At 35.4% G+C, this 15,435-nt stretch overlaps 1 protein-coding gene across 2 annotated transcripts; it reads left to right on the top strand.

Moving 5' to 3' along the window:
* Positions 1 to 1,557: 1,557 nt before the first annotated feature.
* LOC141835955 (DNA-directed RNA polymerase 2, chloroplastic/mitochondrial-like) lies at positions 1,558 to 14,587 on the top strand. 2 transcript variants are annotated; one of them, XM_074723363.1, is made up of 19 exons: positions 1,558 to 2,628; positions 4,440 to 4,652; positions 4,728 to 4,861; positions 4,945 to 5,011; positions 5,114 to 5,172; positions 5,582 to 5,699; positions 6,449 to 6,562; positions 6,890 to 7,021; positions 7,115 to 7,531; positions 8,148 to 8,198; positions 8,909 to 8,979; positions 11,030 to 11,114; positions 12,664 to 12,816; positions 12,922 to 12,996; positions 13,267 to 13,356; positions 13,452 to 13,499; positions 13,596 to 13,710; positions 13,786 to 13,889; positions 14,002 to 14,587. In XM_074723363.1, the coding sequence occupies exons 1-19, from the start codon at positions 1,822 to 1,824 to the stop codon at positions 14,110 to 14,112; spliced, it is 2,964 nt and encodes a 987-aa protein (XP_074579464.1). In that variant the 5' UTR covers positions 1,558 to 1,821; the 3' UTR covers positions 14,113 to 14,587. The 2 variants fall into 2 exon arrangements, with proteins under 2 accessions (XP_074579464.1, XP_074579465.1); XM_074723364.1 differs by lacking the exons at positions 13,267 to 13,356; positions 13,452 to 13,499; positions 13,596 to 13,710; positions 13,786 to 13,889; positions 14,002 to 14,587 and having other exon boundaries at positions 12,903 to 12,985.
* The last annotated feature ends 848 nt before the right edge of the window (positions 14,588 to 15,435 follow it).

The raw sequence follows: 15,435 nt of genomic DNA, 5'->3' as shown, positions 1-15,435 counted from the left end.
TATCTTTATTTTTCAAATGCCTTTATCATTTTGAAGTGCTATTGAATTGATGAGAGAGATGTATTTGATTATGTTTAAATTGTATTTAGGTCATTTAGTTCTTCTTCTCTATATGAAATGTAAGTGAAATGCATAATGAAGAACTCTTACAAAGATTTTTTAAATAATAATAATAATAATTGTGGTTTATTTCTTCATTTTGTCATCTTTAGGTTAATAAGGTGGTTAGAGTTAAATTCTAATTATGGAATTTTTTTTTATAAGTGTGTTTCTGATGTTAATTCTAATTATGGATTTTTTTTTTTGCATTGTGATATATTTATAATAAAGTTGTTTTTTCGATCAAGCTGATTCTCTCACTAGTTTTTAACAAATATAAAAGACTATCAAAATTCAATTTTAGACATTTAAAAACTGAAAAAATCATACTCTGAAAATAGCTATTTTTGACTATCAAAATTTAACTATTTAAATTATTTTTTAGCTTTTCAATAATATCCAATTAATTTAAGATCTAGACTAATTTCTAAATATTTTAAACTACTAGTAAGACAAATTATATTTAATTTTATTATCATATTGATCAAGAGGTTAAACAAATGTCTCCGGATTAGAACTTTTGTAGTTAATTAGATATTTATGAGTTGACGTTTAGTTATAATATACTAGGTTAATTTCTTCTAATAAGAAATAATCTGATTTTAATTATGATATATTACGATTAATTTTTTCTAATGAGAAATAATTTTAGAACTGTTGCGAAGCTACGTATCGTTTGTGTTTTCGGTTTATTCATGATGATTGATGAAAAATTTTTGTGGAGTTAGATCACTTGTGTTCACGTTCTCAAATGCATCCCTTTTTTAAGAGGATTCACGACATATCAAGTTCTTGATTTGCTTTCTATCGAATTAAACTACATGCTCCATCGCTTGTGAGGGCCTCCATCAATTCTTTTGAGTTTCATTCTTGCAAACGTACTCTCCAAGCAGGATACTTAAGGCGTTAGCTATAACGTGCAATGATCAATACACATAACGCTTAGTATTCATCGTTTACGACTAGGACTACTAAGGTATCTAATCTCATTTACTTCTCTAACCTTCATCTCTATCAGTGTCAAACTAGTAGAGTTTTTTCGCCGATAATGCTATGATTAATTGATTTGAAAAATTAAATACTTAAATTATATAAAAAAACTTAAAATTCACAAAAGAGAAATTGAATGCTCAAGCTTCTCAAATGACAAAAATAGCATATATAAATATAATTAGAATAAATTTGTAAAATTTATATCTTATTTTGAGATGATTTAATTATAAAAAAATATAAAATTATTTTGAAAAATACCACTCATCACCCTAGTGATACTCTATGTTTTGTTAGAAAAAAAAATGTTTTTCTCTTTTTTATTTTGAAAAAAAATATTTTTTATAATAAAATTTCAAAAATAAATAATTAATCAAAAAAATCTTGTCCTTACTGGAAACAGAGAGAAGAGGGTTTAAGGGGCCGTGCGTCTGTTCCGCTCGAAGGCGCCGCCGCGTTTATCCCTGCCACTCCTCAAGCGCCGCCGCCGCCACAGCTATCGCCGCCTCATCAACCCTCCAAAATTTTATCTTTTTCGACTACTCAAGGACGCATCTTCTGTTGCGCCTCCGTTCTCGCCCCCTAGCGGCACTCCTGCTCCTTTTCTCACACCCTAATGTCGGAGTTTGATGCGCGATGAAGCTGTCTTCATCCGCCCAAGTCTCATATCAGTGAAGATACTCTAGTTCGATAAGCTCTTGTTTGATCTCGGCTTCATTTCGTAGCATACAAATGTGGCGCGGCATTGCAAGAACGGCATGCCGCTCCTCCCGAAACTTCAGGTTCTTTGGTGACCGGTCGGCCGAGTTCCCTACCTTCTCGTGCGTTCTGGGTTCCTCTACAAATTCAATTTTGTGCGAGGAAAATACGATCTTTGACGCGTCCCTTGCCGCTAGACTCTTGGATGATCGGTTTCGAAGGAAGGGGCACACTGATGTATCAGTTTGGGAGGTTACGGGGCTACATACGAATTCCAGGAGGTTCACTAGCATTGCAGAGGCGGTCTCTTCTACTGACGCGGATGAAGATACCTCGACAATTGAGGAGATGCGTAACGGCATTAGTGGAGGTGGAGGCAAGCACAGTGATGATGGGTTCGTTACTGAGGTTAAGCTGAACCAACAATTTCAGAAGTCACCGAGGATGATAGCAGGAATGAGTACAGGCAAGTATATATCTCTGCACCGGAGACAAGTAAAGATAGAGACTGAAGCTTGGGAGCAGGCGGCAAAAGAGTACAAGGAACTCTTGATGGATATGTGTGAGCAGAAGCTTGCCCCGAACTTGCCGTTTGTAAAGTCCTTGCTCTTGGACTGGTTTGAGCCATTCAGGGATGCTATAGCTGCAGAACAGGAGATATGCAAGGATATGAAGAAATCTAAGTCATCACATGCTCCATTCTTCGATCGTCTTCCAGCAGATATGATGGCTGTGATCACTATGCACAAGCTCATGGGTCTTGTGATGGCTAACAGTAGATGTGGGAATGTTCCTTTAGTTCATGCTGCATGCCAAATTGGCGACGCCATTGAGCAAGAGGTGCTAATACCTTCTTATGGTGCATTTTCAGATTGTTGTTTATTTATTTTGTTGTTGTAACTATGCGCTATCTTCATGGTTCTTATGGTAAAATAGCAAGCAGGTTGGCAAAAACTAAAATCTCAGTTTACCCTTCTGAAAATTTTGGGAGCCACCAGCTTAATTGACTTCATTCTAGTAACAAGTACAATTGTTGGAGACTGTAAATATTTAGTGAAGTTAAAAATCTGGTATGTCTTAACTACAAGTTGACTATTTCCTTAATATAGAATTTGTCATGCCCCTAGTGAACTCTCTTTCCAAGGCTAGAAATGCTTAAATGGAATGTGCCTTGTGTCAGTCAATCTGTATATTCCTCGTGTCAATGTGCCATTGAGATGTTAAACAATACTCTTAGCACATTCTCACTGGACAGTCATAAGGTACAAAGGCATCACACACATACCAATATAGTATCAAATTACCAATGTTAAACAGTACTCTTAAAACATTCACACTGAACAGATATAAGGTACAAGAGCATCACACACATACCAATATAATATCAAATTACCAATCCATTCTATAATTCTTTTCATTACCCTTAGGTCTTGAGGAAAATGATCCCACAAACTAAAGCAGACTAATTCTAAAAAAAGATGTGGACCTTCTGTTTGGATTGTACAAGGTGAGATATGATATATTGAAATCAGATTCTATTTCATTCTAATTTAGTAGTGTAACAATGAATGGAACTATGACTATTCCATCTAAGTTGAATAACAAAGGATTTTACTGCAGATTATGATATTTGAGAATTTGCTTCTTGTACAGATTATGTATTAATCTACTATAGCAATGCAATACCTAGTTATTGCATTTATCCTAGTGATCCACAAACGACAAAAATCTCTCTTTTGCTGCCTATATCTCGTTGAGAGGAAGCCAAAACTTTAAATTTTTTTGTTGAGTAATTGCAAGAACGCTTTGTTAAAATGATAAAATCCATTTAATTGAAAACTTATCCAACTAGTTATAAGGTCTAATGCAGAGAGACAAAGTACGACAAGCTCCATAAATGTAAAAGGAAATGCTGGAAATAGAAGCCAACAGAAACCCCCAAGTTATGCAAAACTCCAACTCTAGTGTCTTAGAATAACAAAAATGGTAGTGCTTCTAACAACTTGACTAAAACTGTTATTACCCACCTCATTCTAATGGGAGGCAAACATAAGTGAAGGATGTTAGTGAAACTGGTAGGAGAATCTCAAAAGAAGTCATAAAAAGAAGAGTAAAAATGAAAAATGTAAAAGCAAATGCACCAAATTAATCATCATGGAAGATCCTACCCATACATCATATATTACTCTATGCTCAATGCAAGTGACTCATCATAATTATAAAAGAAGGGTGAAACTCACTATCCAGCATAAAGCCATTGCTAAGCTAGGTCATATGATCCCCTACTTAGGATATGTAGGGCATACAAACAATTATTGCACTCACCTGGTGTAACTCTATCAGTGTCATTTGGGGGACATTATGGTTCTAATGTAACTTATTTAATCTTCTGGTTTTACTTTGTGAATTTCCTTTTATTTTCTCTATTTAGCTGTGGATGGTAATTTAAGCCTCCTTTAATTTTCTCTATTTTATTTTGTGGATTTCCTTTAGCATTTTGTTTCTCTTTAATCTTGACTTGGTAATTTAAAGGCCATTTGCAATGAGACTTACTATATACTTAATGAGACTTACTATATACTTAGTTTCCTGGTCAATACATTATTGCTTCCACACGTTCTATATTGGTCTGATTTGTTCATGTGTGTCAGGTTAGAATCCACAGGTTTCTAGAGAAAACAAAAAAGAAGAATGCAAAGAAAAAGAAATCTGAAGAAGTGGAAGGTGACACCGTGATGGAAGACCAAGAATTTTTGCGGAAGAAGGTAACAAGTTTGATGAAGAAGAATAAGATTCACCGAGTAAAGATGATTGTCAAGCGTCAAGATGACTCCAAGCCATGGGGTCAAGCTGCTCAGGCCATGGTATAGTTTCTTTTATATTTTTGAAGTTTATTTCTGTATATATTTTTGGTTGTAATTACAAATATCATTTGTCAGGTTGGAAGCCGTTTGATTGAGCTGTTAATGAATACAGCTTATATACAACCCCCAGTTAACCAGTCAGCAGATGATCCACCAGATATTCGACCTGCCTTCAGACACACAACCTCAGCTGTAGCAAAAGACTCGAAGTAAAATTCTGTTAATATTCCTTCATTTAAGCCTGTTGAAATCCTTTTATTTTCATAAGGTAACATTGTTTTTTTATATACAGGAGGCTCGGTCATCGTTATGGGGTTGTTGAATGTGATCCATTGATTCTTCAAAGATTAGATAGGACAGTGAGTGTTTACTTATTCACTTTTGAGCACTTCACATTCTTGTGATAGTTATCTTTTTGTATGACAAAATTAGCCTGCTCTAAATAATTTTCTGGTTTACAGGCAAGACACATGGTTATTCCTTACGTGCCTATGTTGGTACCGCCAGTCAATTGGACAGGGTAGGTTCTAATGAATCTTGAATACTGGAATTTTGGTCAACATGCTTCTTTATGATCTTGTATTGTGGGCTTGAGATATGTGAAATAGTACTGTCACTTGATCATTTTGAAAGTTGCTCTTGGCGACTTTGTTTTATAGCCATGCGTTCAATCAGATATTTTTATGACCTATTTTAGATGTATTGTCATGACTTGTTACTATGATATGTTATTTGCTTTTCTTTTATACAATGACTTTGATTATTACAGGTTATAATTGGTTTGAAATATGCAGATTAATCAATTGACCAACAATCCTTGTCAAGATGACTCATTGAAGAAATCAGCTTCCTTCTTAACTGCATATTTGCATTTATTTGAGAAAAAAAAATGTTTTCGATTTAATTGAATGACTTTATTTTCTATCTAGGTTTGACAAAGGAGCACATCTATATCTACGCTCTTATGTAATGAGAACACATGGAGCAAGACAACAAAGGGAAGCAGTTAAAAAGGCTCCTAAAAAGACGATGGAAACTGTTTTTGAGGTTTTATATCTGTTATAATCTTTAAACCTCACCATTGCTCATTGGATCATAAATTCTTTCATATTTTCAACAGTATGTTTTGAGATGGAATTTGAAGATACCAACTAAGTCAGATGGTGAAATCAATGGTTATTGATACCTAAGATTCCATGATTAGATCATCAGCTTTTACTTGTGGAAAAAGAGTACTTATATCACAAAATTGTTCTTCTTGTAAATTCTTCTAATTCATATGGTTTCCTTATTTATCTGATAGTAGCATCTCTAGGATACTATTATAAAATTTCATATGAGATATGTTTGAATATTTTGGAGTAATTATGCTTTCTCCTATGAATTTGAATATGTGATGGATTGAGGAATCTCTTTTCTTTTCTCTCTTCTTCTTCATTGAACCACCGTCAACTTTTACATATGCACTTATTGCCACTAGCAAGAGCTTGAAGTTTTTTTTCTTAATATCTGTACAATAGTTTCACAAAGGGGAGCCTTGGCACAATAGTAAAGTTATTGCCGTGTGACCTAGAAGTCATGGGTTCGAATATCAAAAACAACCTCTTGCAGAGTAGAGTAAGATTGCGTACAATAGATCCTTCCCCGGGATCCGCATTGACGGAAGTTTCATGCACCAGGCTACTCTTTATCTATACAACAGTTTCATCCTATTGAGCTTTTGTAGAAGTGATATGGTTTTCTTATTGGATAAGGTATTTTATATATTACTAGAGCACTAATCCCATATATTTTAGGCTTTGAATACACTTGGCAATACAAAATGGAGGGTAAACAAAAGGGTTCTTAGTGTTGTGGAAACAATATGGTCCAGCGGAGGACGTCTTGCTGACTTGGTCGACCGCGAAGATGTGAGTTTATATTTAGCCTTGAAACATTTTTGATTACATAATTTTATGATAAGGAAGGGGAGCCTTGGCGCAATGATAAAGTTATAGCCGTGTGACCTTGTGGTCACAGGTTCGAACTACAGAAATAATCTCTTGAATGCAGAGTAAAGCTGCATACAATAGACAATATGATCTGAACCTTTTTCGGGACTCCGTATTGGCAGGAGTTTCGTACACCGGGCTACCCTTTTATAATTTTATGGCAAAGTGTTCATTATTTTCTCATGACAATGCAACTTATTTAGTGTTGTCATTGGATTGTTGCCCCCTTGTTTTTTCTCACTCTAGATTCCTCTTCCTGAGAGACCTGATATAGAAGACGAGGCTGAAATTCGGAAGTGGAAGTGGAAAAAGAACTCTGTTAAGAAGGAAAATAGTGAAAGACACTCTCAACGCTGTGATGTGGAACTTAAGCTTGCTGTAAGAAGTTTGTCGTTGTGTTATTGTCATACTTCAGTTAGTTCCTTTTTACTACCACCTATAATATTATTCCGTCTTTATTCTTGAGAGCAGGTAGCTAGAAAAATGAAAGATGAGGAGGGGTTTTACTATCCACACAACCTGGATTTCAGAGGTCGTGCTTATCCAATGCATCCGTACCTAAACCATCTTGGTTCTGATTTATGTCGAGGAGTTTTAGAATTCGCAGAGGGCCGCCCCCTAGGAAAGTCTGGCTTACACTGGTTAAAAATTCATCTGGCAAATCTATATGCTGGCGGAGTTGACAAGTTGTCATATGATGGCCGATTAGCATTTACAGAAAATCACTGGGAGGATATAATTGACTCTGCAGATAGACCACTTGAAGGTAGGCGATGGTGGTTAGGTGCTGAAGATCCCTTCCAATGCCTGGCTGTTTGCATCAATCTTGCTGAGGCATTAAGGAGCTCTTGCCCAGAAGCAACAGTTTCTCACATACCTGTACATCAGGTGTGTGGCTGTTCAAGTTCATTCCTTTGTACTTCTGCTTTAGTCTAACTGAGATCTAAGATTTTGTTTTAAATTTGTATTAGTCTCTATGTTGTGACTCATGCCTTGTATCATGCCACCATATATTTGAATTGTGTGAACTGCAGGAAACCTGATTTTATAGTCGATAATTGAATTTTGAATTTCAGCTTCCCCAACTGTTTGATGGACAGTTGGATAGTTAACTGACGTCAAGATCCATAGGCCTCTGTAAATTCATTTTTGACATTTAAACAAATATATGCTATAGAAGTAAATGCAAAGTTAATACTCATGTTTCTCTACGAAGCTCCACTTACCAGGATGGATGAGTTAGAAATACTGTACTGGGAGCTTCTTTTGAATTTTGATTTGCCTTGAAGGAGAGGGTTTCGAATAGTTTGTGGAAATGGTTAGATAATTGAATTTTGACTTCATAGATCAACAGAGAGAGAAACATTTCGCAATTGGTTATTTTGATGTGAAGTATCCACGTAATTGAGTGAATCACAATAATAGTAACTCTCAGTTTAAATATAAGCTATATTGGTGGTTATGGTGTATAACAAAAATGGCGATTGAACTTTTTCTTTTCCAGGATGGATCTTGCAATGGACTGCAACACTATGCAGCTTTAGGAAGAGACAAGGTAGGCTCTCATTTTATCTAACTATGACAAATTTTGTTTTTATTAATCATTTATAAATTGCGGTAGTTCATTTGAGTAAAATGAACAAGTGTTTCCATAGAACATATTTCTAAATATGTTTCTGATATGATTTAACCGTTGATAATTAATAAAAGCTTTGTTTAAATTGGAAGTCTTAATTTCATCACATTATAAACTTATTTGTATTTTCCAATTTGTGCTCACTTTACTATTAAAAATTGTATTCACGTAATCCAAATGCTATGTTTTGGTTAAATTTGACAGCTTGAACTTGATCTTGTGATAGTTTTTCTCTAGAGAAATTTATTTTTTCTGGTGTTGACAGCTTGCAATGGCCTGTTCAGACAATTGTATGGCAAATTGTCTCCGACCGACAAGTGCATACCATTTTTTGATTATTTTAATTGTTAAACTTAGTTTTTCTTTGTCCCAACATGAACATGCTTTACTTGACTACCTTGTGCTTGATATATTGCAACTTGAATGGAAAAGTAAGCAATTTGAAATGCAATCTTGTACGCATGTCTCTATTGTTACAAACAAATTTTAACTAATTTCAGTGCATGTTTTCTTTTTAATTTTGCAGATTATATTTCCTTTTTTATATCACTTTACATCCTTTTTTGTTTCATTGCATTAATGCATTTTTTAAAAATTAATTTAAGCTGGATAAAAATTTCTATGTTTAGTTGGGAGCTATTGCGGTAAACCTTGTTGCTGGAGACAAGCCTGCAGATGTTTACTCAGAAATCGCTGCTAGGTAATTGCATTTCAATAACTTGTTTAGTTACTTCCAGTTCATATATTTTGTTTTTATTTTACTAGCGATACTCTAATAAGATACCAAACTTTGGTTTCACAAATGTTCTTTCATCCCATCTCCATTGAGACATGTAATTCACTGCACTGATATTTTCTGATAGTATTACACTGGGTTATCATTAGCTGTTAGGAAGCATCTTATTTCTAACCACCTGAAAATCCCTTGGACTCTATCATTACTTTGATTTTTGCTACTAGTTTAGATGCATCTGCAAGTCAGGCCTTCACTTTTCATGGCTTTGTTATTTTGGCACGTGAGTTGACTTTTAGGAATGTTCTAGAAATACGTGTGCAAATTCTATATTTTCTGTTCTTTAGAATTAACTCTGACAAAAATGTATATACCATGTGTTTCAGTGTATCATGCTGTACTGTTCTTTGCTCAATATTGTAAGTAGATTATTGTGTGGAAGTTAGGCATGATTAACACCATAGGTATAACAAATGCGTTTTCAAATCATTTTTGTTTGTTTCTAGGGATGTAAATGAGCTGAATCCAGCTCAATTTAACTTTGTTCAAGATTGATCATGTTCTTATTGAGCTTATTCAAGCTTGTTAATAAATAAGTTTATTTACAAATTGTTCATGAACTTCTAGCCAATTGAGCTCATTAGTGTTAAAGCTTTTTTGTTTTACATATTCTTTTACTATTGAACCAACATAAACAAGCTTTATTGAACCATACACTAAGCTTGTTCATGAACACCCATGTCTGATTTATTTACAGCCCTACACGTATCTATCTTTTCTATCAACACAACAATCTCTCTTTTTCTGATTTTTTTCCTAGTAAACAACATGAAAATAAAAAAGAAAAAGTAGAAAAGCTTCCTCTCATACTTTCTGTCTTCTCTCTGTATTATCTTCCCTGGAGCTAAAGTTCGAAGAGCCATATATTTGAACATCTCCGACAACAGGTGGTTGTGTTGTATAGAACTTAGGCAAGCGAATGAGATAGCCATGATTATTCAGCCAAAGCCTCATTGGTCAAGATGCGCTGTAGACGTATGGTTCAAAGTTACAGAGGGTTTGTGTATAATGGAGCAAAGATCCAAGAGAGGTGAAGTCGCAAAGGAATAGACTAAAAAATCAGAATAAAGGATAGAGTTTCCCCTCTCAAGAACCGGTAATGTTCATGATCCCCATTCACCTGGATCCTGGGATAGGTAACTGACAGGTACCAGCTGGGAAGTAGCTTTTTCGACATTTGGTTCAGTGACAAATAGCACTATTCCAGTTTCTTTCAGATCGAGTGATGACAAAATAGTCACTAGTTTACCATGATTAAATTAGGTTAAAAGAGATTCTTTTGCGAGTTTCCTATCTGAAATGGCTTTTCCAAGTAACCATACCCAGTCAATACATCTTATTATGGCAGTGTTTTCCTTTTGCAGTGTCTATGTTTTCATTTCTTGCATCAAAATGCATAGGGAGGACATAACGATGATCCCGCTGTAGGTATCTGTGTTGGCCCCTTGTGTTGAATGCTTAAGCAGGGATGATGCAACCATATTCTCTGTTTGTGTGAATTTCCTCAAGTTGTCCTGCTAGGTGAATGGTGATATAGTCGCACTCTTTTGTATGTTGGAATTGCAAATTCACCTACTCTCTTATTTGCTTCTAGCAGCAACATACATGTTTTTGTTTTACCATATAGGAATTATTTAGCAAGATAGTTGGCATCTCTCACTTTTAATTTGCAACGTGTAGTTTCGTCACATAGGAATTCTTTAGTGAGCTAGTTGACATTTCTACTCTTTAATTTGTTTTGCTTTCTCTCTGTTTTGCACCTTTTGGATCTATTAGTCACGATCTTAGTTGGTTCCTTGAATTTTTTCAATTTGCCTCTGCTAATTTAATACTACTAAAACTCTTCAGTTTATCTGATTCAAATTTCCGATCAGTTGGCAATATCAACTTTTGGGACTATACTTGCTATGATCTGTGTACCATAACCATGACAGAGAATGTTATGAATGAAATGCAGGGTTCGCAACATTATGCAAAGAGATGCAGAGGAAGATCCTAATGAATATCCAAATGCTTTGCAGGCGAGGCTTCTAGTTGGTCAGGTTTGTTGATTCACCTGGACTACACTGTACTGGATTTAGTTTGAATCTGCAATGGTTCTATCATATACAGCATTGGGCACTATCTAAACCTACATAAAGCTTAGGTGTTCTAACGAATTTAGCAAAAAATGAAATTTGTAACTGATCAGACTGAACTTTTTTACTAACATATTATCTTCTTGTCCAGTAGCAATAAACACTCTGAAGAATTACCAAGTTCACATAGCTTGCTTCTCAACGCCTAACCAATACGCATGATCACCCGCTAGGCATAACGCCCCAAAATTGAAAATGATTTAATAAAAAGATTGTTGATCCTCCTCTGAATAGCTATGCTTGCAAGAACCTCTGATGGAGGCCTCCTTCCTTGTCTTCTTCAGCTACGTGGAGTTTGTTTCTAACTATCTTGCCATTTTGCCACAAGACCCTTGTTCATCACTCCCTCTTCCTTTCCATGCTTCATTGCTCGCTAACTCTGCTTCTCCTGCTACCATCATCATATTTGACCTTTTACTTCGTACCTTCACCTCGGTCAGTCTTTGCTCATACAGCGTGTGCTAGATCCACCAATGGTGCTTTTATGAGGACAGCAGATAGGATGGTGGATGGTGATGATAGATGTTCGACGTGGTTGCCACTTTCATCCATTGAGGCTAGTCTTTTTATTCGGTCCGGCGGAGGAGGCCAATCGTGTTGCTCTACTCATAACGAATGATGTGACCTTTGTTTCACATGTGATGGTTGGTGGTTGTGGTTCTACGATAGAGGGTGGTGATGAGAATGTTGGTGAGAGCTTTGAAAGGGAAAGAAGAGAACACATAAATCAAGCATGCTTGAACCATTCGCCTCATTTAAAAGAATTAAATTGTCACTTCTTCTACATCTAGTATTTCTTCTTGTTCAAGGCATTAACGTTATTTCTTTGCCTGCCATATTCAATCTAATTTATATTTTTCCTTTCTAGTCCTATCGTATAGAACCTCTTAGATTTGAATGATTAAGGTCACTGACAACAGACGCCAAGATGCTATTGCAGATGATGTAGGAGGCCTCCATGCAATATTATTTCAGCAGTAGCTATCGCAAAGAGACTCAAGGTGGGTCAAGAGTGGGAGAAGGTTATTAGCAAAGAAATCACTAAAATTTTCACCTTAAAACTGAATTATAATTCACACCAGTGTGGGGGTTGATATGCCTGTCAGATACCAAACTCATAAAAACATGCCATGCAGACTAGTTAGTGTGTTTATGTCGTACAGGTTGCTATATACGATACACCTTTAAGAGTTCGTGCCTATGTAGATTACTAATTCCAGATTTGGATATGTCTTTTAGAGCGCATATACTTTAGGCTGACTTTAAATGTTTCTATACTATACACCATTGTTGTTTGTCCGTATACAGTTGATCCTCAGATGAAATAATAGTTATTAGTACCACGGTTGATGTTGGTGTGGGAGTCTTGAATGTGGGAACTCTACACTTTTCTTATTAACCATGCAATAGTTTTCAAATGCTCGTTCGTAATTATTTTGTTTGCTTGATGAAGGTGGACAGGAAGTTGGTTAAGCAGACTGTCATGACATCTGTGTATGGTGTAACTTATATTGGCGCTCGTGATCAAATCAAAAAAAGATTAAAGGAGAGAGACCTTACCGCCGACGATGCAGAGATATTTAGTGCTGCATGTTACGCTGCCAAAGTAAGCGACAGTCCATTGCTTTACTAGTTTTTTCTTTTCTTTATATACTATAGTTTTAGTTTGATTGTCTTCTATTTTGCTGAAAGTCTGTGATCGCTTGAACAGACTACTTTAACTGCATTAGGGCAGATGTTCGAGGCTGCACGTAGCATTATGAGCTGGCTTGGTGAATGTGCAAAGGTCCGTATTGTTTAGTTAATCATCTATGTCCCGAAGACGACAACGGAACTCGAAATCAATTATGTTGGATGCTTTTTGACTCATAAAAACAGTCTCTTTTATGTATTTAAATGTTTTAATACTATATAATTCTACAACATACAGTAGTGTCGTTGGTTGCTCTCCTATTGCTTATATCCTAGTCACAAAGTTCACCAGTGACTATGCTTAAGTTCGATGTATTCAGGATTATTGTTAACGACATCATAATCTGAGTCGTATTGGTTGTAGATTATTGCTTCACAAAACCATCCAGTAAGATGGACTACACCTCTTGGACTTCCCGTAGTTCAACCGTACCGTGCATTAGGAACACATCAAGTAAGTCATATTTGAACCTACTGATCTGAATACCATCTTCGTTCTTCTTTGCTTGACATTAACTTCTCTCGGTATCGTCGTTACTTATCTTACAGGTTAGAACATCTCTTCAGCTATTGACCTTACAGAGAGAAACTGAAAAGGTCTCTACTGCTATCATTATCTGTAGTTTAAAGTTTTTTGCTCTTCCACGATCGACATTAGATGTTCAATTTTTAACGTTTCTGTCGCTTCTTCAGGTCATGGTGAAACGACAAAAGACAGCATTCCCCCCAAACTTTGTTCACTCCCTCGATGGATCTCACATGATGATGACTGCGATTGCTTGTAAAAAAGCAGGACTAACATTTGCAGGTTCTTTCTTTTATCAGGCGACGCCTCATAGATATCTATGTCGGTTCGCATATTATTATTTCCTTTACCTTGCAGGAGTCCATGATTCATACTGGACGCACGCACGCGATGTGGATCAACTGAATAGAATTCTTCGGGAAAAGTTTGTGGAACTTTACGAAACTCCCATACTAGAAAATGTAATGCTCTAGTTCTCTATTCCTCAGCACCAATATCTTTTAGCATCGTTGACTACTTCAATAGCTCAAGAATGTTTAAGGCGATGTTCCTTTTCGTTTTCGTATGTTGCAGTTGCTGGAGAGTTTTGAGAAATCATTCCCCGGTCTATGCTTCCCGCCATTGCCAGAACGGGGAGATTTCAACCTGAACGACGTTCTGGATTCTCCGTATTTTTTCAACTAATATGGCTGTTTACAACTCTTTACCTTATCAGTTGCTGTACAGATACTTTTGCACCATCATCTTCACTGCTGTGGAAAAGATAAAATGCGCGTTCTGGCTGTCGAGTCATCGTTGTCAAAACTAAGACGAAACCGAGATGATAGAAGGGCTGATCAAAACAATAAACCGCGAGTATCGTAGCAGGCATCGAGGGAATTCCTCTTTATATGTAACACATACCGAACCGAGCAAGCGTTCTCGAGAATGAGCTAGTTCAGGTATTATCGGTGAAGTAAAACTTCTGGTGTTCTTCGATTCAGAATCACTATCTGTAATGTATCAAGTGCAGATTGTAGTATTTTGTTATAAAGGGTATAGTTCTTAGCTGCTCTCATTTTGATCCATCTCTTCTAAGTACATTTCTTGAGTTATTTGAGATTATAAAAAAAAAGGTAAAAAATTACCTTTATTTATTGATATTCATAAAAATACTCCTCTGTGCTTCATTTTTGAATTACTTTGTGATGAAAAGTGATATAAAATGATAGAGATTCATATGTAATGTTATTATTTTTCATAGTTTTAATGCATTGGTGAAATTAGGGTTGTATGATTTTAAAATTATGAATTCTAATCGCGAAAACAGTCTCTTACAATATGTATCAGTTATGTTTTATCATCATATTTATATTGAATCTAAACTCTTATCTCCTGCGGAGTCTAGAAAATTTTTAAAGTTTCATTACAGAAGTTCCATTTGAGTAATTTTCTTGAGCCATTTATTGGTTTAAAAAATATGAGACTCTTAGGTATTCTTTTTTTAAAATTTAGAAGTATTTTTTAGTGCAAAAAGCTTTTACTAAATGATTTAATTATTAAAGTAAGCATTTTGATGCAAATTCAGCAAAAAAAAAAACAAATGAAATGAATTTTCTGGATAGGAATTTTAATAAGCAAGGTATGATAGGTCTATCAATCATAATCTTAGCCCTGGGATAACGAATTTATAAAGATTTTTTCTTAAATAGATAGCAGTTTCGAAAATGTTAATTGTTAGACTAAGTTATCATCTTCATTTTTTGATTTACTATGATGGTTAGTGAAAAATTTTCATGAGGCCGAATTGATCATTTCAAAATTAATTGACCTGAAGGGTTGGATAATTTAGTGTCAATAATAACAGCTATAATCTTAATTGTAGTGTAGTTTACATTGCACGAAGCTCTCGTAAGTATGGGTTTCAAAGAATAGTTGGATCATATTAGATCTATTATATATAATTTTATTTTATATTTTATAAAAAACTGTTTTTCCAACTCAAATTCAGGATTAAAGTCACGTAAT

This window comes from Curcuma longa, chromosome 10 (assembly GCF_044706935.1).
Source record: "Curcuma longa cultivar G26 ecotype Majalengka, Jawa Barat chromosome 10, ITB_CL_G26_1.1, whole genome shotgun sequence".
In the NCBI taxonomy this organism is placed as follows: Eukaryota; Viridiplantae; Streptophyta; class Magnoliopsida; order Zingiberales; family Zingiberaceae; genus Curcuma; species Curcuma longa.
Note: the sequence above shows the minus strand (reverse complement) of the source record. Positions and strands in the feature narration are given on the sequence as shown.